This window comes from Diorhabda sublineata, chromosome 7 (genome assembly GCF_026230105.1).
Source record: "Diorhabda sublineata isolate icDioSubl1.1 chromosome 7, icDioSubl1.1, whole genome shotgun sequence".
Lineage (NCBI taxonomy): Eukaryota > Metazoa > Arthropoda > Insecta > Coleoptera > Chrysomelidae > Diorhabda > Diorhabda sublineata.
Genome location: NC_079480.1, coordinates 2,848,647 through 2,873,939, shown reverse-complemented (window position 1 = coordinate 2,873,939; position 25,293 = coordinate 2,848,647). Strand labels below are relative to the sequence as shown.

General features: G+C 35.0%; 2 protein-coding genes across 2 annotated transcripts; one reads left to right on the top strand and one right to left on the bottom strand.

The window, feature by feature from the left end:
* On the bottom strand, positions 1–15,847 carry LOC130446837 (dynein intermediate chain 2, ciliary). The gene is made up of 11 exons (XM_056783324.1): positions 15,785–15,847; positions 15,442–15,543; positions 13,386–13,590; positions 11,130–11,461; positions 10,807–11,077; positions 9,158–9,319; positions 7,535–7,785; positions 3,397–3,574; positions 2,592–2,820; positions 2,299–2,532; positions 1–187 (listed from the first exon to the last, which is right to left on the bottom strand). The coding sequence occupies exons 1-11, from the start codon at positions 15,845–15,847 to the stop codon at positions 1–3; spliced, it is 2,214 nt and encodes a 737-aa protein (XP_056639302.1).
* Positions 15,848–16,620: 773 nt separating this feature from the next.
* On the top strand, positions 16,621–21,397 carry LOC130446549 (uncharacterized). The gene is made up of 3 exons (XM_056782880.1): positions 16,621–16,875; positions 20,531–20,754; positions 20,817–21,397. Exons 1-3 carry the CDS (start codon positions 16,816–16,818, stop codon positions 21,010–21,012), a joined length of 480 nt encoding a protein of 159 aa, XP_056638858.1. The 5' UTR covers positions 16,621–16,815; the 3' UTR covers positions 21,013–21,397.
* Positions 21,398–25,293: the final 3,896 nt, after the last annotated feature.

Here is a 25,293-nt window from a genome sequence, read left to right as displayed (position 1 = left end):
CTATAATTGATCTTCTGATCCAGCTGTGTCTGGGGGTATAGTGAGCGAAATTGGTTCTCGTACTAATGCTAATAATCTGTCGAGTTTCATACACTGTAAAGTCCATTGATCTAAATGTTGCATTTTTTTTGGAGCCTTGCATGGTATTCTCAAATTTGGAGATAGTTTTAGAGTGGTTACGCAACCTCTGCAAATAAAAACTAAGATGCAGATTAAACATTAAGCTCTAGTTAAGATTTTTTATTTGGTGCAACAGGGAAAAAGGGGAATTTTATTTAATATCTAGGAAATTTTCAACTTCTGCGAACTAATGCAACTTCAATATTAAATGACCCTAATGACCAAAATCTATTAAACTTCTACCAAGGGTTAGATCTTCTACATATGGAGCAACTCATTTGAAACTAATTACTCACGCGAACTACTAACTAGTCCCAGTATAGTCAACTACAAACTGCTCCACTGGTTACTAACTAGTCCTTATGTGACATTGAATAACATTGGTAGAGACTCAGCTGGGACTAGTCGGTGATTCGGTTCAATGATTAGTATATAGAAGGTCTAAAAGTTTATAATTAGTACCTCACCGTGCGTACGGACTCAACTCACTGAAAGGGATTTTATCAATTAAGCAGACTAAGATCTCAGTCCCCAACGTTCCGATCGACGTGTTAACGCCAGGTACAGCGTCAGCGGTCAATACATCTCATACGCGAACGAGGACGTCTCGTTCACAACAGTAGCAGACAAACTTGTGATATAAAATAGATATGAATTCGACACTTTTGACTTAGCTTATACTAATTGAAGAGGAGGTACAAAAGACGACCGCATACGAAGAAATATCAGTGCAACAAAGCACCGATTAATTATGAAGTCGAAGAAATAAGGATGTTTCCAGATTTTGATAACGAAACATTATTAAATATTATAATAACTTGTGCGGGAGTATATAATAAAATTGGACTCATTCAATCAATAATTCGTTTTTTTGTTTTAACGAATTTCGACATTTTGTGCTGACGCCAAATACGACGTTTATGCTGCAATGGTTCGAAATAAAGAGACGCGGCGTACGGCGTCACGCTGTACGCGGTCGACTGCGTTTATAGAAGACCATAGCCAAAAAGCTAGTTGTTAGTTTCATGTGATGAATGGAATATTTTGTTTTACATACGTCTTCTTAATGATATTTCACGACAAATAAAAATTATTCCACAAAAAAAGTTCGATTTTTTTTGTGTTTGCTACAACGTTAACGTTTAAAATACTTTTATGTATATTCACTATCGACTAAAAAAACCTCCTCTATCTCTGTCCTTTATCTCTTTCACGGTACCGCCATTAGGCATTATTTCGCCGTGGGATTTATATTTACGAATCTCATTCAGTTTCTCGGCAGTGAACGTGTTAATTGCATTCCGCATTTTCGTTGTTTCCTACGCATGTCAAGATACCTCATGATTGAACCTGTGAAGGTATTCTCCGAAGCATTCGTGTCTTTAGGTCAAGTACTAATTCCCTACTCGGCGGGAGCGGCCGAGCCACGTGTCCATCGGTGGGTTCATCGAGGCATCCTAAAGAATACTCTTTTTCTTTAACTCTTCTGCGCTCAGGACGGTAGGTCTTCTCTGTCGGTGAAGGGATCTTGTTTTCTTCGCTAACAAATAAGTAGCACTCCAGTTGTATCAGCAAGGGATGGTTCGTCCGATGGGTTTTTTTTCTTTTAGTAGGTGCACCAGTATTTGCAGCTTTCACGCACCAGAAAAGGTTTCTTTCCGGAAAATTGGTCTTATAGTAGCACTCCAGCTGTATCAGCAAGGAAAATTGGTCTTATATACATCTTCTAACGCGCGACGTTTGAAATTCCGTCCGGTCCAGGGGCATTGGTGTTGCAAGTTGTTCTCCTCTGTTTCATACTGCTGAAAGGTGGAGTTTTAGCTGCCATAATCTTTTCCAAAATGCTGTGGGTATTTCGGCTGTGGCATAAGTATGTTTTTCAGTCGCTCCGTTACTACCTTATACGGTTTGCCGAAGTCTTCGTCATGGAGCTCCGGCAAGTATTGTTTCGTACTGCACTTGATGGCTTTGTTGAGTTTCCTTGTCTTTTGCCTCTAGATCTTCATTTCTGCCCGGCTACCAAGGATAAGGTAAACGAAAACGGAGACATGTGGGATGTAGAGCACATCGTCCAGATGTTCCGCTATGGCCCACTGCTTGAGTACTTGAAGGGTAATAGTTAAACGTTTTATTTGTAATTTAATTACTCGAAACTAATAATTATAATTGCATACTTACTTGTCGTCTCCTACTATGATGATAGGAGATTTGTAATTGAAAGAAAGTCTCGTAATTTTGTTTTTCTTTTTTGATACGATCGCTTGTACACATATAGGTTTATATTTGTTTACGTTGAGATCGTATACGCATACTTTTCCTTCTGATGTTACGCAAGCAAAAACTGTCGAAGAATACGGCGCCCATTTTACGTCTCCCACTCTATCACCCACGTCGAAAACGAATAGAGGTTCCCTATATATAAACAAAAATCGAGTTTAAAGATAAAATTATTACAATTGTTATAAACTCACAGGCGATTATCCTCCCAAATTTTAACCCTCCAATCGGAACTGCAAGATATGAAGATGTCAGTATTATATCTGTTGAAATCGATTCTATAAACCGGTAATTGATGGGCCTTATAAGTAAGAAGATACATAGAACTGTAAGCTACGCTACATTTAAAAATGAGACCTTCTTCGGTTCCGACTAGGTAGATCTGGGGTTTGTTCGGATGGATTTTAACGCAACTGGCACATGCTGAAAGTCAAAGAAATTAAAAGTAAACAAACCTTTTATTTCCTTTTATTTTTTTCGAAATTCAATTAATGTAATTACGTATATCAGATAAATTTAACATTTTTCATTACATTATCACACGGTATTTCGATAATTTCATTACGAATATTTTGTTTGAGTTGCTCCAGCGTTTCTGGTTCGTTTGCTCGAACCTTATTTTTCAGATATCCCCAACAAAATAAGTCCGGAGCAGTCAAATCAGGCGACCGTGGAGGCCAATCAACATTTCTTGAAAAAACTTGTTGTGTGGAAAGAGGTCTCGCTGTATTTCCATTGTAATCCTGGCTGTATGCGATGTGGCAACGTCTTGTTGATACCACATGTTAATCCAATGATTTCTCCTATCCAAATTGCTCTTTTAATAGATGCAATTTGAGGGCTTTCCATTGCCCAGAACCGACTATATCACTCATTATGAATATCACCATCGGTTCCAGAAATTTCAACTTAACCTAGAGCCAGGATTACGAAAGGCATCAAAAGGGGAACAGGCTATAGAGTTACTATGGAAGAAAGAAGAATTAATATAATTTTTACCTTTTACTTTCAGCATTGTACCGTCCGGACCAGGTACGGGAGCTTGGTCTAAAAACAATGTTGTTATTGTTGTTACAGATAACTCGTTTTGCATAAGTACCCAGTTGTTAATTTTGCCATCAGCAGCTACAGAAAAAAAATTCAGTTCACCATCTGGTAGATCCGGTGCCCATTTTACCTAATAAGACAACATTTGTTGAATTATATCGTACAATAAATTCGTAGAGGCAATTTTCCTACTAATTATGCATATATAGAGTGTCTCAAAAATGCTACAGGAGAAAATTATTGTAGAAATTGTAATTAATGAAATAAGATTTTTGAAATTCAATGATTACTCACGATCCGCTTGTTTTTTTTTGGCTCTAGAAACTCGAAATATAATCCGATTTAAATGATTTTTTATCTTTGTTTTTATGGCGGATTTATATAAAGAAAAAATAAGGAAATGTATCAACTGAAGATTTCATATAACAATTTTAAATGGATCCTAACTCTTTTTTGCAATACATTGCGTTAATCTACAGAAAAAACGAACAATGCTAAAAAATTATAGAAAAATGTTTGGTCATTAATAAAGGTGCGTCTCCACTGAACAAACAATGGGGAAACAAGTTTGTCAAACACGTTGATTAAAGTGCAGTTTTGACAAACATTTTCGGCAAATATTTCACCAAACAATTGCGATTCGACATGAAACTTTAGTCAGTTACGTTTTCTCGAAGAATGGGTGATTTGAACCGCCGCCGTCGTCTGGCCTGCATTGCAGCAGCTTATATTTTAATGGAAGAACCTCGTTCTCGTCGATGGTGGCAGACACTTTTCGAAATGATTTGACAGCCGGATGTTTGTTTACAAATTTTACGAGAATGTCAAATGGGGATTTTGGATTGTTAATATCGATGATAGGATCAGTGATAAGTAAACAAAATACTAATTTTCACCAAGCAATCGGCGTTCCAAATCGTCTGTCTCTTTGGATTTTCATTTTCCTTAATCTGATGGCTACGTGAGCTTCTTCTGAAGCTTGCTTCTTGCTAAACTTTTTATTAGAATTCGTTGACGGCATGCCACTCGTGGAGCTTTTTTCTGACGATCCCATACCGGTGTTAATGGATGGCGATCCCACTTGACTGTCGCTATTTTCCAATTGAACTGATACAACGCTGGAAAACGTTTCCCGGGGTGTTGATTTGTCAGCCAAAGAATTAAAATAAGTTAATCCCCACCAAGGTTTATTTTTTTCTGTAGACCTCATCCCGGACTTACAATTTGTTGCTAGTAACTTTTTCTCTCGTCTATATTACACTGGAAGAGTTTCAATCTTTCTTTTAATCTCGGCTACATTATTTATACCAAAATCTTTTGCAATGTCATCTAATGCATCTCTTCTTTTGATTTTTTTAGGGTCCCACAATAAAGATTTACCTTCGTAAACGTTAATTAACCTTATCAAATTCTCCTGGCTCCAAAACTCTTTACCCCTTTTGCGGAAAAACCCCACAAACACACACACTTTTCCATTGAATATTTTCAATAAAAAATTATAAATAATAATGTTTATATCCAAAAATTACGCCGGAAAACCACTTCGAAATACACTAAAACAAGTTCAAAAAGGTGGCAGGGAAAGTAACTGACAAACAAGGTTCGATCTAGGACGGGAAACAAAAATGGCGGCCCTTTTTCCTTCCATGCATGAAATGTTTGTTGGGATATCGTCCACACCAAAAACACCGACGAACATTGTTTGTCAAACAAAAAAGTTTGTCGAAATTTTCGACAAATGTTTGGCAAACAATGTTTGTCCATTGTTTGTCCAGTGGCTTCATATTTTACAAATAAAATTTCTTGAAATCAACTTTTTTTTAGTTGTGTATAACATTTATAAACGTGGTCAGATCATGCTTATTTTAAATCTATGTATATGTTACGTCCCAAGCCAGATCTTGTACGGAGTCGTTGTTAGATGTTAGTAAACACAAACGTAGTTATTGTGATTGAAAGTATGTTCTCCGGCTAGTTGGTTACCATCTATTGTTAGGTTAGGTTAGGTTAGGTTGCGTGTACTACTTCGGAATAACGCGCTCATTACCGAGTGAGTATCGATGTTCCGACTCCGTACAACCAGCGTTGTACAGAGTCGACTTTGTACAATCATCTCTGTCCGAAGTCCGCCAATTTCGACTCCGTATAAAATGGCTTGTACAGATCGGACTTCGTACAAATTCATTGTACGAAGCTCGACTCCGTACAAGATTGGGCTTGGGACGTAACATATATACGGATTCGAGGGCTGTTACTTAAGTTTCGAGACAAATTAAAACAAATATCTATAATTGGATATGGATTTATTGATTTTCAAAACAATCTCCATTAAGATCAATTCATTTTTGCAAGCGTTTGAATCAATTGTCGAAGCATTTTTTCCATTCCGATTGAGGTACCTCCAAAACATGTGATTTGAACGCATCAAACGCTTCCTCAAGTATAGAAAAACGTTGACCTCGCAATATATTTTTGAGCAGCAGGAATAAGTTGAGTTAAAAACGTTTTTTTTTAATTGATGTGTGCGAGATCGCATTGTCGAGGTATAGAAAGATTCGTCTTCTGCTATTAATTTTCTTGATTTTTTCGAAAACTTCTGGCAAACAAATGTTGGTATATCATTCAGAATTGACTGTTTTATGTTGCTCTGATGTAACGGTGGCTACATGTCCAGTTATCTCGAATAAAAACAGGTAACCACTCGCTTAGAATTGCTTGGTGCTCATTCTGAAAAACCCCTACAGTCGATTGTTGTTCAGTTTCGTGTTCATATATTGACGTCTCCTGGAGCATCGCGCCTTTGATTTTTTTTAGCATTTCTTTGCATCAATCGACACACAATCAGTTTACGCACAGCATCTATGTTTTCTGGCACAACAGCCGATTTTGGACAACCTTAACAAAAGTCATTCTGTAGCGAAGTGTGACCAGAAGGAAAACCATCGAAATACGGTGCCTCGAGATTGTGCTTCAATACCAAAAATCTTCAATACCTCAAAATTTAAGTAACAACCCGCGACCAAAAGGATCTATTGTGACTTCCTTTCTTGTTGCGATATAGAGAAACCCAGTGTTTACTGTTGATCCTTTTAGAAATTGCAGATATCTTCTTCTTATATTTTATACGCTCCTAGGTGTAGTGCCCTGCAGTTCCGTAGTGTCTCACGAGGGAATATAGATGGAAATTACGTCCTCTACGCAGAAGAATCTGCACGTTGCGTTCTCTGCTAAGTCTAGCGTCTTCTGGTGTCCATTGAAGTGATAATGTTCCGACATGACTTTTGTAGGAGTTGTAGTAGATTTTTCTTTGGTTATAGCTTCCCACGAATGTTTTTGTACGTCTCAACCCCTGTAGATTGTTCTAGTAAATGTTTTTACCCTCATCTACCTTCTTTTCAAATCCTTTCCTTATTGTTCTGTACATGTTACCACAAAAGTAAATTTTTTTTAAATTCCAACATTAAAAATTGGTAACATATCATTTTTTGTTTCGAAATAGTGTTTTTGTTTTGATAAAAAAAAGTACAAATGAAAAAATATCAACTTCATTCGGTTAATTGTAAAAAAGTTTTCAATAATTACGAGGGCCGTTTTTTTTTCAACCTCCGATTGCGTCAGTCGGCGTTGTGCTACAGCCACGTAAACAAGTCCGCCATTATTTATGGTCCCACCAAGTGCGAATTGCAAAGTTTGATTAGTTTTCTACAGGCTGAAGGCCATCGGAGAATGAGTCGTGTGTATGAGAATGGTTAGGCTACATTGAAAAGCTTGTCCACAGATATGACAAATGTCTTCGGTGATTATGCCGAAAAGCGTCCCAATCTTTTGGTAATAAAATTATTGTTTGCATTTAGATGAATCTTTAAAGCCTTGCAACTAATATAAATTTTTATTGCTTTTATTACCCGGAGATTTAAATTGAAATCGGATGATTTTTCAATCTTATAGAGCCGAAAAATTAAAAATAAAAACGATAGAACCGCGATACTATAATCTCAAATATATCTCATCAAAAATATAATTTGTTGCATTTGAATCGTATTTTTATTGCTAGAGCTCGTCAAAATATTACAATGAAATGGTTAAATACCTCCCAAACTATACCTCTGTGTTTGTTAGTAACGCTGTTGCTCTTGTAGACTGGTTCCTTACAAGTTACTTGTACGTTGAACACCTGCACCGAACCGTTGTATAGACCAATAACAGTCATGTATGGATATTTCGAATGGATATCCACACACATTACCGCCGATTCGGTCATACAAATATAATCCGGGTACGATGGGTTTTTGATCGTGAACAGACAAAGACAACCATCTTGTATAGGTTTCGTGTAATCCACTAAAACATAAGTTCAATTGTAATATGAAATACCTCCGATATTTTAAGTTTTCCCACACAATAAACTCTCAAATTCCACAAGCACAATTACCAAAACAACTAACGGGTGTCCGTTGGCAGAATTAGAATTTGAATTTCGAATTTCTTCCTAACCATTGAGCGGAGGGACGTCGCAGTTTACCGAAGCGTTTTTCAAAGCCAATGATTCGTATGCAATTGCTAGTCGACGAAAATTTTGTTCACGTTACAATATTCGACGCCCCAAGCGAAGATTTGATTCGATCATGGGTGCGAAGGTTCCGAGCAACAAGTTAAGCAGAAAACAACCCTCTACCGGACCAATCAGGACGTCGAGAACGAACTAAAACGTTGAACTCGTCGCGACAAGTTTGCGCGATAATCCGCGTCGGTCCGTTCGCAAGAAGAGAGCGGCTGCCTTGGGACTTCCAAAAACTATAGTGGACGAAATATTGAGCAAGGATCTTAAATTTCATCCGTTTAAAGGTCAAATTGTGCAAACCCTTAAGCCTAATGATCACAATTTGCGTAAAAATTTTTGTGAGACATTGTTGGAGCGTTTTCGCACTATCTTTTGGAGTGATAAAACCCCTTTTCATTTGAACGGAAGTGTAAATAAGCAAAATTGTCGTTATTGGTTCGCTTATAACATCAACAGCAGCCACTTCACAGTCCCAAAGTTTGGTGTGCGTTGTCAATCAGGGGAATAATTGGACTACTTGACTAATTGCCTACGCTTCACATACATGGTTTCAACAAGATGGCGCCACGCCGCACACTGCTAGGGAAACCATGGCGCTGCTTCGTGATTTCTTTCCTAGCAAATTGATAAGTCGTTTCGGTGCCATCCCTTGGCCACCCAGGTCCCCGGATCTTACCCCCGTGGAATTTTTTCTATGTACGAAGCAAGCCCTGCGACAATCTCTGAACTGAAAGAAAATATCGTTCGGGAAGTCAATGGCATCTCGGCGGTACTTCTCCAGCAAGAAATACCGAAGCCAGGTTCCAAGAGTGTGTCCGACGTAACGGCGACGATGTAATTTTTAGAAAATAAAACCCGCATTTGTTTACCTGATACTAATTAAAACTAGAAATTCATATGTTGTGTAGTTTTGTTGTTATGTATAGTTTTTAAATCCTAATTTTGTCACCGGACTCAAAATTTATCTCAAATACTACCATCCAAAGCAAGTCAGTCTCAACAGGCAGTTGTACTTGTACCACAGTGAAATTTTATAATTCCATCGGTACCACAACAGTTACCACAACCATATATTCATATAATATAATTATTTAAATAATTTCTCTGGATGGGAATTGCGAAAAACTTAGTATTAGTGGTAGTGATACTTACAAAATCCAAAACAAACAGCGAACAAATCGTAATAATAAGGATTCCATTCCAGGTCGGTGACCGTATGTTTATTTGTTTTATTATAAGTAAATTTCCATAAAGGTAACAAAGTTCCTTCTTCGTCTCTGTATTCATCCGAAGGATCTTCCCAATATTTGTAATCTATTGTACCAATAAAACATATTAGTTTACCGTAAAATTATGTGGGCGATAAGAAATTCTATAAATTTGATTACATAACCTCAAAATTTATGTGAAAAACTCAAATAACTAAGTTTGCGGGATTGTTTCATATACTTTAGTCTTAAGGTAACACTATAAAGTCCATTAGACTCAGATCCATGATTCGTGGTAGCCAGGAGATGTCTCATCTGCTAGATATAACTTTGTTAAGGGAAAGTTGACGTGAGCTACCAGTATTGTGACTTTAAGGCTATGTAAGGGCCTTGGCCTCTTGATATTACCGTTGATGTTTAATTGAGTCTCATCAGAGATAAAAACGTTGTTATACAAAGTGCTTCATCATTTTATTCACGAAATTTGGTCTGACGGTACCGTCAGTATTTTTCTTCTTCAAAATTCGCTGAAGGTTGATCTGGGTATGTTTGATGTTATGGAAATGGGTGGGATTTTCACAGACTCTTCCACTAGTAGATGTCTTTTACTGTTCATGATGTCCTTGGTCGGCCTGGACAGACTCTTCCACTAGTAGATGTCTTCTACTGATCATGATGTCCTTCTTCGACCTGGAGAGACTCTTAGACTAGTAGATGTCTTCTTCTGTTCATGATGTCCTTGCTCGGCTTGGACAGACTCTTACACTAGTCGATGTCTTCTACTGTTCGTAATGTCCTTGCTCGGCTTGGACAGACTCTTCCACTAATTCGATGTCTTCTACTGTTCGTGATGTCCTTGCTCGGCTTGGACAGATTCTTACACTAGTAGATGTCTTTTACTGTTCATGATGTCCTTGGTCGGCCTGGACAGACTCTTCCACTTGTAGATGTCTTCTTCAGTTTATGATGTCCTTGTTCGACCTGGACAGACTCTTATACTAATTCGATGTCTTTTACTGTTCATGATGTCCTTGGTCGGCCTGGACAGACTCTTCCACTTGTAGATGTCTTCTTCAGTTTATGATGTCCTTGTTCGACCTGGACAGACTCTTATACTAATTCGATGTCTTTTACTGTTCATGATGTCCTTGTTCGACCTGGACAGACTCTTCCACTTGTAGATGTCTTCTTCAGTTTATGATGTCCTTGTTCGACCTGGACAGACTCTTATACTAATTCGATGTCTTTTACTGTTCATGATGTCCTTGTTCGACCTGGAGAGACTCTTCCACTTGTAGATGTCTTCTAATGTTCGTGATGTCCTTGTTTGACCTGATCGCTGTTTATTCAGTTTTCTCGAACTGGTAGTTTCAGTTTTTACCCGTGGGACAATCATTAAACATGAATAAATTGTAATGTTTTCGAAATTTACGTACAGCAATAGTGACCGAACGTTCCATGACGATTTACAGGGCAAACTGTGTAATTTTTGAAAAATTAGGCTTCACTACAACGTAACCACACAATATCAACTTAACCTTACTACTTTTGGCGCTTGTTTTATGGTACTTCTGATACAGGATCCTCACTTACCTTTGGCCATTTCGTTGTATGTATTCTGGTTGATCATTCTTTCTAGAACCCTAGTCGCCTCGCGTAGTCTTCCTTGCATTTCGTCTGTGAGTTGTTGTGGAGTTTTTTTCACTATCACTTTTTGCGGTAAACCCATTTTTTCTCTACGTTCTCTATCTCTTTCTTGTTCCTGTATTTCGAAATCTGCTTGGTAAGCATCGTATATAATCCATTGGAGAACGTTGGCTGCGAATGTAGCCATAGGAGGAGGCGTTGTTTGCGTTTCTTGAGACTGCAATGATTTTTATCAACATATAGAACAGATAGAAAAATTCCTTACTTACTCTGGTAGGATTGTTATACGTGAGAGCGGCCCTTTCGCAAAAATTGAATTGGTTAGTTAGTTTTCTCGGTTTTCCTCCAGCTTTTGGTGGCGCTATTTTCACAATACGCGATTCGGCGTCATCTTCATCTGGTTCGTCGTGTTCTTCATGTTTCTCGGGTCCCGCTGGTTTTCCATCTTCGTCTTCTTCTTCTTTGGTAGTAATTCGCGATTCCGCATCTTCTTCTTTCATACCTTCTTCGGCAACACTTGAGCCATCCGGTGTCGGTTCTTGTTGTTCTTCTTCTATCACTTCTGGTATTAAGGTTATTTCTGACGAATAAAACTCGCTGGCTGGTATGGAAAGTTGTGTTAGAAGGTATAAAAATCCAAATTAAATGATACTAGAGACATCAATAATAGGGAAACTCTTTGAATTTACTTCAAATAAACAACATTGTGTATGTTCATCCAGATTTATATTATTTTCATTCAAGTCCGAAAAGTCCTAGTAGAAATTTTTGGATCTATTACAGAAGAAGTATTTTCTCATCAAGTACATCTCGTCAAGATATTTTTTTAGGAACGTAATGATAAAGAAATAAGGTTAAGTAGAAAGACAAATTGCAAAACTTTCGAATAAATGGTACAATGATGATTATTACCAAATGTTTACTACCATTAGAATGATGTTCAATCACTTTTAAGCAGAAATACTGTCATACAAACGAGCGAATCATTATAATACGTTACTATCGAAACTTTAAAGGGAAACGAGGAGGCTAATATAAGAGAGTTGTCGGAAAAATTATCACCTCGGTCTGAAGATGTTGGTACTGGACGATAGAAGATGTTATAGGCATTTTTTGGTTTGTTTTATAACTGTAGATGACACACTAACTACTCTCCTGCAAGCAAAAATCATTCTAGACAGTGGGCGCATCTGTTTAATCTAACGGAAAAGTGATGGGATAATCATGGGATTGTATTAATTGATTATCTTCAAAAAGTTAAAACAATAACCGGAGAATATTACGCATCATTACTTGATAAAGTTAAGACAGAAATTAGAAAAAAAAAATGCTGTTTCACCAGGCCAATGCGTGGTAATCACCATGACTTACACTTCCAATGGATTGACCACCGACATAATCGGATCTGGACTCCAGTGACTTTTGACTAGTCCCTAACCTTAAAATTTTACTTACAAAAGAGATATTTTATCGCTGGACTATATAGACTTAAAAGGAGTCAAAGAATCAAAATGATTATGGAAAAAGATTGTTTTCTTGTTTTTTGGTTAGGTGGAAAACTTTCAGAACAGCCCTTGCACTTTTTAGGAAAGGTACGCAAAGCCTTTGCAACCATCCGTAACTTTTCTGCGGGGTATAGGAAAATTCACTTACAAGAGAAAGTTTTGAGAAAAGAAAAAAGACAATTACTCTATCAGATTTTTGAAATCAGAACCATTAAAATTGGTCTAAGTTTCAAAATTATTATATAAGAAAATAACTTTTTTTATTTTTACGTTTTATGTATCTTCCAAAAAATTCTATTCAAATTTTCAGCTGATCAAAGTTAAAACATCGTCATTCTTAAAATCGAAGAAACTCCATTTCTATGTTCAATAAAGGAAAATCTTCGCATGTTAAGAAGAAGCGCCTCAAAATTAAAAACATTTTCCGAAAAAAAGCTGCATTCTGTTTTTGTCGGTCAATATTACCAGTTTTTGTTTGTTCTTAAAACCACTCAGTGCTGTCTTTAAAGCACAAGAGGGGATCTTATTACATGCCACAGATGCATGGTGCTGTCGAAGATAAAAGTGTTACAGTCCACTGAATGAATTTCTTCCAAACAATCATAGTTTACATCTACAGCACCCGTTCCAGATCATTTAGAAATAGTTCGTTTACAACTTGGAGGAAGTTGGTAATGATCTTTCATGGTAATTCGTTATTTGTCATTTGGAGTAAGTAAATTTTGTACGCAGCAATAAAAAGTTTCAAGTATTTTCAGCCCGTTTTCATTTTGAGGCCACAATTCTTCAAAACTTGATACGACAAGATATACGCCACCCAGGAAGCACTTGATGAAACGAGGTCTAGGAGGTCTAAGGAAAGAGGAAAAAACCTAGTAACAGACTTTCCTCCTTTCATATAGTAAATGCTTTGGATGAGAATCTTGTACAAGTAAGGATGTGACCTCCTTCATTACAACATCTCGGAGCTCGAAGTGTTAATAGTTAATCCCTTTATATGAACTAATATTGTTTACTTACGGTCTATGCCCATTTCTATCATTTGCTGATGGGCTTCTTCGGTATCCATGTGGAGAAGCGTACCTTCTAGAGAATAAACTTTTACAATATTTCCAGGAGATGGTAATTGTATGAAAGTCTCTTGTAGATAACTCCATTCTACTAAACCTTCTGGTAATTGAGGATTAGTGGAAACTAATTGTTTTGGAATGATTTCTTTAAGCTCCTGAAAAGAAAATAACACAAATCATTTCTGAACAATCACATGTTAAAGAAGATGTAGCCAAAGCGACATGAAAATCCTTTTGGTATTGGCGACAATTACGTGGCACCAGTTGGCGCTGAATTTGGTGGTTTTGGAGTGTTTTTAGTAGTTTCGGATCACTAAAAGAAAGTTTAGATTTAATATTATGTGGTCTAGAAGAAACAAGTTCAAAAACCATTAAAATTTGGGGTCTACACATGTCAGGTATAACTTTCCAGCCAACAATGAATCTGAATGATGTAGTTAAAGATTGGAAATGTATTTGTTTACTTACGTTAGGAAGAGACTTGAATATCTGCCAAACAGTTGTACAAGATTTTCATTCACCACTAGAATAGGAATTTAACAACTAGTAACTTTGTAATACTAAAGCTTTTACCACGTTTTTATGGTTTTCGAAGTGCACCTTTTGAATTTGTGGTCAATAGCAGTTTAAACAACAAAATTAATTCGTATTTTGGCTTGTTGTTCACTTAAATTGAAGTTTGAAAGAAAATTAGCAGATTTCGTCCACTTCTTAATTTTCAAGAAATGTCAAGGTAATGGGGAATCACCAGTGGAGTCGTGTGAATAAAAATAATATGTTTGTTTCGTTTGAGGCACGACACTGCCACGAGCTTTCCTCGACTAGCCATCGAACAACACGAGCGTGGGATCAGCCTGAGATTTGATATTTTTACTATCAATTTTGTGTCTTTTCATGAATGTACCTACATGTAGCTACCCGGTATTTTACGCAGTCTTACGAGAAGTCTAAGCAACTAGGAAATCCCTACACTAATGATGATTTATTTAAGAAAACTTCGACGGGATTTGACTAAAATATTCGTATAAACTTAATCATAAATAATATCAGGGTAATTCTAATGAAATCTCGAAATTACCTATCAATGAATTAATATTTAAATTAATTTATTCTTATTTGCTATGAAACTTGTACTATTTATCTTATTAGAAGTGAAACACGTCGCGGTTCCCAGATTAAATGAGTTTTCACGATTAAAATGTGAGGAAATGACGATTATATTTATTTTTCATGAAATCTCTCATTTATTTTTGAAATGCGACTAGGTAATATTAACTTACAAATTATGAAATATAGTAAAATGGTAATTAAAAAGTTTCAATAAGCAAAAATGTACGAAAACCGAGTCGATCTAGTTTGTAAGTCATCACCTGACTTTTATTCAAGATGAGGAAATGACAAAATAAAACATAACCTAAAAAAATCTCGCAACATAACCTTTCGTTAGCTTTTCGCTACGCTTTCTACCTCTAAAAACATATTACGCCATTAAATTCGAAATATTTTAATTATCTTTTTTATTTTTCACTTTGATGGAATGATTGAATGAAATGTAATCTTTAAACTTTGACATTCCGAACAAATAATCGTACTACCAACTGTCAAAAACTAATGCGAGTATTACCAAAGTCCCCAAAAATATACCTACTTATCGACTGTTGGTAATGCTGCGAGGGAATGGTTATTTTTCATGGGACAAATATTGAGTTAACTTTAGACAAGTATTTGATCCTAAATTCAGAGAAATTTTGAAAGTTTGTTGTATTTAAAATAGTCATGGTTCCCAACAGTTTTTTTTAAAACTTAAGCAATGTTCTAATCTGGATATCGTGATATAATGAGGAAATTGTTATCAGAGTACTATATATTTTTTATTCCACACAAATGACCGTACAATCCCAAAGTTATTACCAACATTTTTCGCCTCGATGATGTTCTTTCGACAAAATATAAACATCCTAAGTTGGTTTATTCTAAAAAATGGTAGTTTCATGAAAATTACTCACCGCGTCTGTTAATTCCAGCTGATCTTTTGGTTTCAGGAGTTGTTTTGCTTTTTTCCATTCCTCCAAATCATCGTTCGCTTCTTCTTTCTTTGAATTCTTTTTCTAAATAATGAAAAGCGACTTGTTTATCTATTCAACATCTGTTAATACAAAGTATAATAATCTATTTAGTTAAAAATGATATATTTCTAAAAACAAATTACTACGAGATTTCTGATACATTAATTAGTACTATTAGTGCATGTTTATTGTATATATATATATATATATATATATATATATATATATATATATATATATATATATATATATGTTTAAAAATTATTTAAACAGTAGCATTTACCCCTTTTGTAGGTGCAGCAGTAGCAACTGCTGATATAGTCTTTTTCATATTGGCAGGAGGCATTTTACTTAAATTATTTTCATGAAATAGTGAAGATTTTTTTGTTAAAACATCACATATGACATTAAAGATGACAAAACGTTGCTTAGCTAACTATATTATTGACAAAACATTACAGGTGTCATAGGAGAAATACAAGGCGATAAAACAAATATCTCGGCGTATAAAATTTATTTCAAACTTTTTTACTTCTTACGTTATCTGTATTTTTCAAATTTTATCATATTCTCTATAAACTTCACTGTTATCAGTTCGCTCTAAATCTAAAGGTGAATTTTATCCCACAATGCTGACGTCACTAACGGTATATACCAGGATAACTTAATATATTCTGAGATATCACATATAATCTTATAATTTCCGACTAAAATCCTTCCAATTCCTACTAAACCTCCATCGTAATTTAACCTCTTTGAACCGACATTTTGATGAGATAGATCGTGAGATTCAACATGACATCGTGAGATGTGGCATCCCTGTAAATGGTTCTTTACGTTTAAACTGCAAAGACCGTGGCTACGTTCGCTGATTGTTACCATATTGGATTTATTCCGTTTGGATTATAAACACTGTTGATATGAAGTTTCTTATTAGAAAAACACGTTTGATTAGATATTAATATTAATGTGACATACAATTAATATCCCATTTTTTTACCGAAATCCTCCTTAGCTAATTATAAAGTTAGTATTCTCCACGTAGTACGTTTCGCTTTTTCAGTTTTCCCGCTTTCAGTCCGTATCCGAACCAAAGTATTGATTTTTCTTTCAATACTTGCATTTCTATGTTTTCGCGTTTAGTATTAATTGACATCCAGTTGGTAGTTGAACCACTACGTACTGTTTATGTATCGAAAATATAATATCGCATACAGGGCCTTCAAAATATCGTAAACCAATTAAATATCAATATAATGTGATTGGTATCGAATTTGTTTATTTTAATTTTCGACATTCAGCAGTCAATCTGTGATGGAAGACAGCGGGATCGACAGCGGGGATCTTAACACAGAATCGAATTCCAAACCTAACGTAAGTACATTTATAAAAGTAAATATTTCTTTTAAACTCTTATTTCTTTGTTTTCTACTTTTTTCTACAATGCCGAAAATAGTTTAATTTTATTATGAAGAGCAGTATCCTGATTTTCATTGACGTTGTGCAGTTTCTAGTTGCTCATTGTCTTATTAGCTGATCTAACGCTTAAAACTAGCGCTTTATTTTTTTTCCTTGTCCTCGTTCTTCTATTTACAACAATATTTTGATACATGATCTGACAATCAAGTAATAAGATTGTTACTATTAAAATTATGGAACTTCCAACAGAACTCCTACAGTTCCTTGGATAACCTCAATCTTTTATCATCTTTTATCATTTTCGGGAAGAGAAAAAAGTCACATTGTAATGGATCTGGCGTATAGGTTAGCTATGGCAACACTGCTATCGTTCTGGTTACTAAAAACACTCTTAAAGTGTAGTAGCCAGATTACTCGTGTCTTTTGGGCGAAAGAATATTTGTTTCACAGTCTGACCAGATGGAACAAACTTCTTATGGTCCATCACGCATGTGTCTAAAGCTGATGAACATTGTTTTCACTTCAAACTTGCCATTAGAGGTCTTGGATCAATTGGTGATAGCCATTGCTGCATTTCGTTAAGAGTTTTACTGAACTTTATTCAACCGTAACAAAGAGATCGACCAGCTTAGAATCACTTTCTACCCGTTCTAAAAAAACTGAAGGGTTTTCTGGATACTTTCTGAAGGTTTTATTTATATTAGTTCGTCTATTATCCACCGAATCGTTAATCGACTATCTAGGCGGGTTGAGGCGCGTACAAGAATTAATTCTTCCTGTGTAGTTGCTTCCCAACCCTTAGAATTTACGTTTCGTTTCAAATTTGTCCAAAAACGTTCAATTGGTCTCAGTTGAGGCACGTCAGGAACATTCCTAGGCTTCTCAATAAAAGGATTATTCAACCCTGCAAAAGCTTCCGCAACGTCCTTTGTATAATGAGCAGGTGATACTTCTTCTTCATGAACTGCATTAATCTAGATTTAATACACTCCTTTTTTTATATTTTCCATAAGGACAAATGTATGCTGAAAAAAGACTAAACATACCGAAGTTTTGGAATTGAACTTTTTTTGGTTTTCCAAAAACGCTTCTAAAATTACTTCCTCGCCTTTTTAACGATAATAAGTGTTACAATTCGCTGATTGACGAACGTAACCTATAAAAGGTTTATTCACTTTATTCTTATATACAGAAAAATGTTTTACTTATACGTAGCTGTATTATAACAGCACACGCTACGTTGCCGGCAACGATAACATCGTGATCATCAAGCAAAAAACTGCTCAATGTTTTTATTAAACAAGGTAAAAGACTTAACCTCTGTTACGGAAACGGAAAATACCAACAGAAATAGGAAGAAGGCGCAGTTGCAAATTATTTGATGACAACTGGGTAGTCTCAGTGCCCAGGTTAGGCTTAAAATATATGTCTTAGACGTTTCATTCAGGGACTTTGAGATATTTTAATAACTATGTGTAAATCACCGACACTTATAATTGAAAAACTGTTAAAATGGGCTTTGACGGTCTTGCTAGGTTATTTTTTACAAATCAAATCAAAACCTTCGGTCTTTTCTTAAAAATATATTGACACTAATTTCCTTCCAAAGTATTTTACCACATTTTCTAAATTCCTGATTTCATTGCGAAACGAATAGTGTAACCTTTAAAAAGTTGAATGTCATGTGTTATACTTATTTCCGTCAAAATTAGTTCACTGGAGAAATTAGGTTGTGAATGATATCAATGACACCGAAGCCAGAATCGTGAAAAAAAAAACGATCGAATTACAAGCATACGGTAGAGGGTTTTATCTAGATATTTTATGGTAAAATGAAATTTGTTTGTCTAGAAGTTGTTCAAGAAGAGAACAAAATGGGGAATTATTTCGAAAAGATAATGTTATTCGAATGGTAACCACAGCGGTTATATTAACCTCGTAAATCATTATGTAATATAAAATTCATCTATATACTTATAAATATCATAAAGTCAAAGTTATCACGTATTATAATGTAGTAGTTTAATTGAAAATTTTCTTTTCAATGAAAAAAAGTTGTTTCGTTGTAAAAAACACGTTTGCTTCTGCCACCACATAAATAATAATAATCAAACAACTTTAGAAATACTTTTTTTTCATATGAATATCAAAATTAATCTGTCAGATTGATTCTAACATTTTGACAGATGACATTAGAAAAATGACATCGACTTATGGGCCATTCTAGAACACGTGACTTTTACAAATCGGCCATTTTGCCTGGATGATAAACATAAGATGTATTCTCCGTTTATTAGCGTGCTTGTGTTTTTTTGCATTGTTACTTCGACAAAATGGATCGAAATCAATATTATCCGACCCTAAGCGGCGATGTAAAGCGCCATGTCACAAGACGAAAACCGTTTCTAAATAAGACAAATCAATGGCAGTACTTTGAAGTATGCTTTCTTTTAAAGGCGCCCGTTTCAAAAATCCAATTCAACCATTTCTTCTGAATCCCGACAATGTATTAAAATGGTCTCATATTTTGCTGAAAAGGACAGAAAATCCGAAAAACTATTCAAAAGGCAATTCACAACACAACAAAAATGAGGCATTTCTAAATAAATTAGACACAGATTTAAAAATGAAAATGAAAAACTTGCCTATGTTTATAAATAATAACAATAATCGAATGACATTAAGTACCGCCTAGCAAAGATGGCGGAGCTGTCAATGATGTCATACTGTAATGATCCATTAAAGGAAGTAACCTAACCTAATAAGTGGATGCAATCACCATAATCATGAGTCAAACTCTGTCTCTCTTATCACAGTTAATAATTGTAGTGTACTTAATTAGAGTTGAGATAAATTTAATCGATGGTAAATTGGTTCTAGAAATTAATGATACCCTTATATTACATAGGTTTGTTTTTTGTGCTGCTTGATCGTTTTTCTCGTTTCAAAATTGATTGAGTAAGTGATAAAACTCTCTATAACGGTTGTTGATTCGATTAATGGCGTGATAAATCTTTCTTATTCTTTTGTTACATTACATACCGTATTTATCATTAAACAATTCATTATGTGAAATAAAAAAACGCGACTAAAGGTAAACACGAAATATAAAAGCAGCTTTTTATGTTTTTCGTTCTCATTGTAGCTTGCGTTTGGATGAATACTCTTTATGTTATATTTTAAAGAATAGTTATTCGAAATTGGAGTAATTCTTAAGTTGAATTTATAAATTTTATGTTCGCGTTTGCGCTGACGCCCTCGTTCACGTTAGAAAGTTTTGGCTTACATTTATCGCTGGGGATTTGATTGGCTGTTCCTATTTGGACCAATTACTAATGAAATTTGACTAAACCACAAAATATTTTTCTTATTTTACATTTCATAACATGTTAAAAGAAAAATCTCGTCTCTGTTTCATTTGTTTCAAGTTGTCACATGACCCGAACCGGTTTTCATTGGCTAGACGGTGGAACTTGAGCGTCTAATATAAAAGTTGGCCATCCCCAGCGCGCACTAGGCTTGAACTTAAACACGAGCGCGAGCCTCGACGCGAACGCGAGGGTAATTGACTTTTAGTACTCGCGATTCTACGTGGGATTATTTTTTTTAGGGTAGTGATAGTTCGAGTGCCAGTAGTAGCAGTAAATCAATTCCCAGAAAAACATCAGCTACTTCTCGACAATTACAAAGAAAACTAGAAGCTAGAATAGAACAAGCTAAGCGACTTCATCAAGATTACGCTTCTACTACTCCTGCATTGATTCCTATACAAAGGCTTCCCATACCTGGTGCCAAAGATCAACAACCTCTTGTACAATGGGACACTGATGATAGGTAGGTTGTTATAGTTTAACTTTTACATCTTATTTTTCTGTTCTTTGTTTTCTATTTTCTAGTGAAGAAGATATAGTTAATTTCTTCCCGAATGTTCGCAGAGAATCAAAAGTGCACCAAGAACTGACTGACACTTTTAGCATAGAAGAAATGAGCATATCAGGTGACGACGAAGAAGAAGACTTGCATTTAGTGCCACCAAGGACTGTTTATAAAACTTTTAAATGTTGTCTGTTTCCTTCATGTACCATTATATGAATATATTGTTTGCAGTTTGGTTTATAATATATAGTTTCGAGTTTTAACTCCAGAAACCGTGCCAAAGTTATGGAAATTCATTGAAATTGTTCTACAAATTGTTAAATCAACCATACGAATATGGGAATTGTTCTTTTCCGTTTATTAGTGCCAAAGAAAAAACGAATTTCAATTAACTGAAATGTATCGATGTCTGCTACTTCCCATAAAGAATGTCACTCTAAGCTATGTCTTTCACATGGTTCTACAACATTTTTTGGAAACTAAATATTTTAAACTAGACTCTGATTTTATGGAAAATAATGTTATGTATTTTATTTATAGGATATATTTGTATGTTTAATAAGCTTAACTATTATTAAATTTGGATTTGAAACTTTGTAAATTCATTTATATTTTCCCTTAAAAGTGAAACAGACCCAATGAAAGATAAAATTGATAAGAAGAAGAATTAGTACAGTCCTATGGGGAGGAACTACCATTAACATGGACATGGAGGCAAAAAGAAAAGAAAATTATGTCAATAATGTAATAACTAATTGTAAAAATCATGAAGAAAGTGAAGTATATTGAAGAATATTGATCAAAACATAAAATTGAGAGAATACAATGTAAGAAGAATGAGAAATTGGATGAAAATAACAAAAAGGAAACCAAGAATTGGGAGGAGAATAATGTTAATAAGTAAAAACGCGGAGAAAATTTGACAAATAAACTTTTAGAAGAAAAAAAGAAGACTGGGAAAAGTATTATTAGTGTCAAAATTGGAAACAAAAAGAAACTAAAAAGAAGAGGCAGAATATTATTGATAAGAGAATTGAGAACAATAAGAAAAAAAGAAGAATAAAAAGCAAGAATAATAGAGGGAATAATATTGATGAGAAAATATGGGATGCAGAAAAAATCAAATGTAGTAGGAAGAATAATTTTCATTAACAAATAAAAAACAAAAAAATCAGAATATTAACGAAAGAGAGAGATCATGAAAGAGCAATAAGGAGATATTAATGAGAAAATATCAAGAAGAATAGAGAGAATATTATTGATATGATAATTGAAAGCAGTTAGAAAATAAAAAACAAATAACAAACAAGGAAAAATGATGTGAAAACGCAGAATAAATAAAAAATTGAGAGAGTAGGAAGAATAATATTCGCAAACAAATGAAAAACTATGGGAAAATGAAATGAAAATAATATTAAGAATACAAAGAATAATATTTATGAGACAGTTCAGTGTCAAGAATATTTAATCCATAGAAATGATAGAAAATAATAAAAAAACAACTGATAGAACACAAACAAGGTATAAAATAAGGAAAATATTGATGAGAGAACTAAGAACAATAAAAAAATGAAAAGAATAGGAAAAACGTCATGATATGAGAAGAGAAATTTCAGAATGAAACAAGTAAGAGCACAGAGAAAATAAAAAGATTGAAAGCAATTTGAGAGGGAAACTTTGGGTGAGAAAATTAAGAATAATGAAGAATTTAGAAGAATATGATTGATGTGAGAATTGATAATAGTATAAAAATAAAGAGAATTGAATATGAAAAATATTAATGAGAAGAAATAATCAATAAGTAGTTATTATATAATAATTTTAATTCATAAGTACGTTAAAATGAATAAGAAAATATCAAAATCGGTAAAAATAATATGGATGAAAAAATTATAAGACAAGAGAAAGTGAAAATGATTATAAATCAAGAAGAAATGGACGTATAATATAGGCGAGAGGATTAGGAGTAATAAGATTGTAAAAAGTAAAAAAGAAATCGAGTCCAATGGGAAGAATAATATTGATGACAGAAAAAGAATAACAAGAAAATATATAGGGACAAATAATATTGGTGAAATAAATGAAAACAATAAGAAAATAAAGACAAGAAGAATAATAATAGTGATAGAAAACAATAAGCATGAATAATAGAGTTGAATTCGAAGATTTGGAAGAATAATATTTATCAGATACATAAACGAAATAAGAAAATGATACAACGACAAGAATGGGAAGAAAAATTTTGATTATAAAAATATAAAATCATGAGGTGATTGAAAGAATTAGAGATGAGAACAATGGGGGAAGGAATGGAACGAGGAAAAATTTAGAATTACAATGATGGAATGAAACATATGAATAAAGAAATAAGGAATATGTAGAATTCTAAGCTTAAAACTCACAAGATGTAACTGAAAACAATAAGAATATTAATACGAAAATTCAAAACAATAGTAAATGATAAAATTAAAAGAATTAAGGTATGAATAATAATAATAATAATCACCCTGAAAGAAATCACTGACGTAATCCAAAATACTAACAACTGGAAAGCACCGGGAGTTGGTAATATCCAAAACTTCTGGTATAAGAAATTCCCGAGCGTACACAGGGAATTAGCGAAGCAATTTTTTCACCTCCTACATAATCCAGAAGATATTCCAACGTTTTTAGTACTGGGTTCCACTCATTTGCTTCCAAAGGGCTCCCAGACGGATGACCCCACTCAGTACAGACCTATCACGTGCCTACCCACTTTATATAAAATATTTACAGATTGTATCACTAACAGAATTTATAGGCACGTCGAGGAAAATAACATCTTAGCAGAGGAACAGAAAGGTTGCAGAAGACATCATCAAGGATGCAAAAAACAGCTTATCGTGTACTCTGTGATACTTCGGCAATCACAGAAAGATCACCAGAATATACACACTGCTTTCGTGGACTATAAGAAAGCGTTTATAAGTATACCTAATTCCTGGCTTGTGGTGGTCTTGCGTAAGCAACGTTGAGCAAATGGTGAACGAATCTACATCTTCAAATCGGTCCAAATTTCCTCAGTACTGACTAAATACCAATTCGTAGGGGAATATACCAGTCCCCGAGTCCGTTGTGGCTCTGGCTTGCAATAAATCCCCTATCTACCATGCTCAATGATACAAAGTACGGATTCAACATTAAAGATAACAAAGACACCAACTGTACCATCTCCCATCTTCTCTATATGGACGATATCAAGCTAAATAAGCGTCAAATCAATCACCTTCTCGATATAACACATCGATTCTCCACCGATATACATATGGAGTTTGGACTTGGACTATCGAAAGGCATTATCCTGAACGGAGATGTGGAGCTTCCCAACGGAGATATCGTACAGGCGATGGAAAACGGAGAAGCCTACAAATACCTAGGATTTCAACAAGCTAAGTTGCTGAATCACAAGCGGGCAAAAGCTAGAATCCAGGATCAATACACCAAAAGAGTGAAGTCACCTATGAAATCCGAATTAAATGCAGGCAACTTAGTCCAGGTAATCAACACTTATGCCATACCTGTTTTAACGTACTCTTTTGGAATCCTGAAATGGACGAAAACAGACACGAATAATTATGACGAAGAACAACAATCACCACCCGAAGTCATCTACTATTAGAACAAAATTACCCCGAAAGGACGGTAGAAGAGGCTTGATCGACCTTATCAACCTGCATTCTCGACAGATAATGAAACTTCGTGAATTCTTTCATAATAAGTCTCAACTCTGGACTAGAATTATTCACCTCTCAACCTCGCATCGCCAGAATCTGACTAAAATATAGTATTGGACACCGAGAAGCTAGAACAGTGATCACGAAAGGCACTACACGGTAGACTTTATCATGACCTCAACCAACCGCATGTTGACTAAGAAGCTTCAAATAGATGGCTTACTAGCGGCAGAGACTGAAGGCTTCATGATGGCTATCCAGGATCAAGTTATTAACACCAATAACTACAAGAAAAATATTATTAAAAATCCGAACACTCAATCTGACAAATGGAGAAAGTGCCAACAAACATCAGAGACCATCCAACATATAACATCTGCTTGTAGTGGCTAACTGGCTAACAAGTTCGGTCTTCTCAATACGTTATACACCGTATTACAAGTACCAGTCGCAGGAGGTGGTCGAAAAATGGAAAATTTTAGACTACGATAGGTTTATTATCACCGATAGATATAGACCTGACATCGTGGTGGTTGATAGAAGAGTCAATTCAGTTCTTCTCGTCGAAGTAGTCATACCGAACACTCATAACGTTGATGTGGCATAGCGAAAATGAGGAAATCGCCCTCAGGTATTATGTCAGCAACTGGCGTCGTGCCTAAGACAAACTGGGATTACCAAAAAACACCACACAGTGCGCAAGTTCATTATGCGAACCGAGCCTAATGCTTTTGATATTTTGTATCCAGGATAGGTAAATAATACCGGCTCTAAGCTGAGTAGT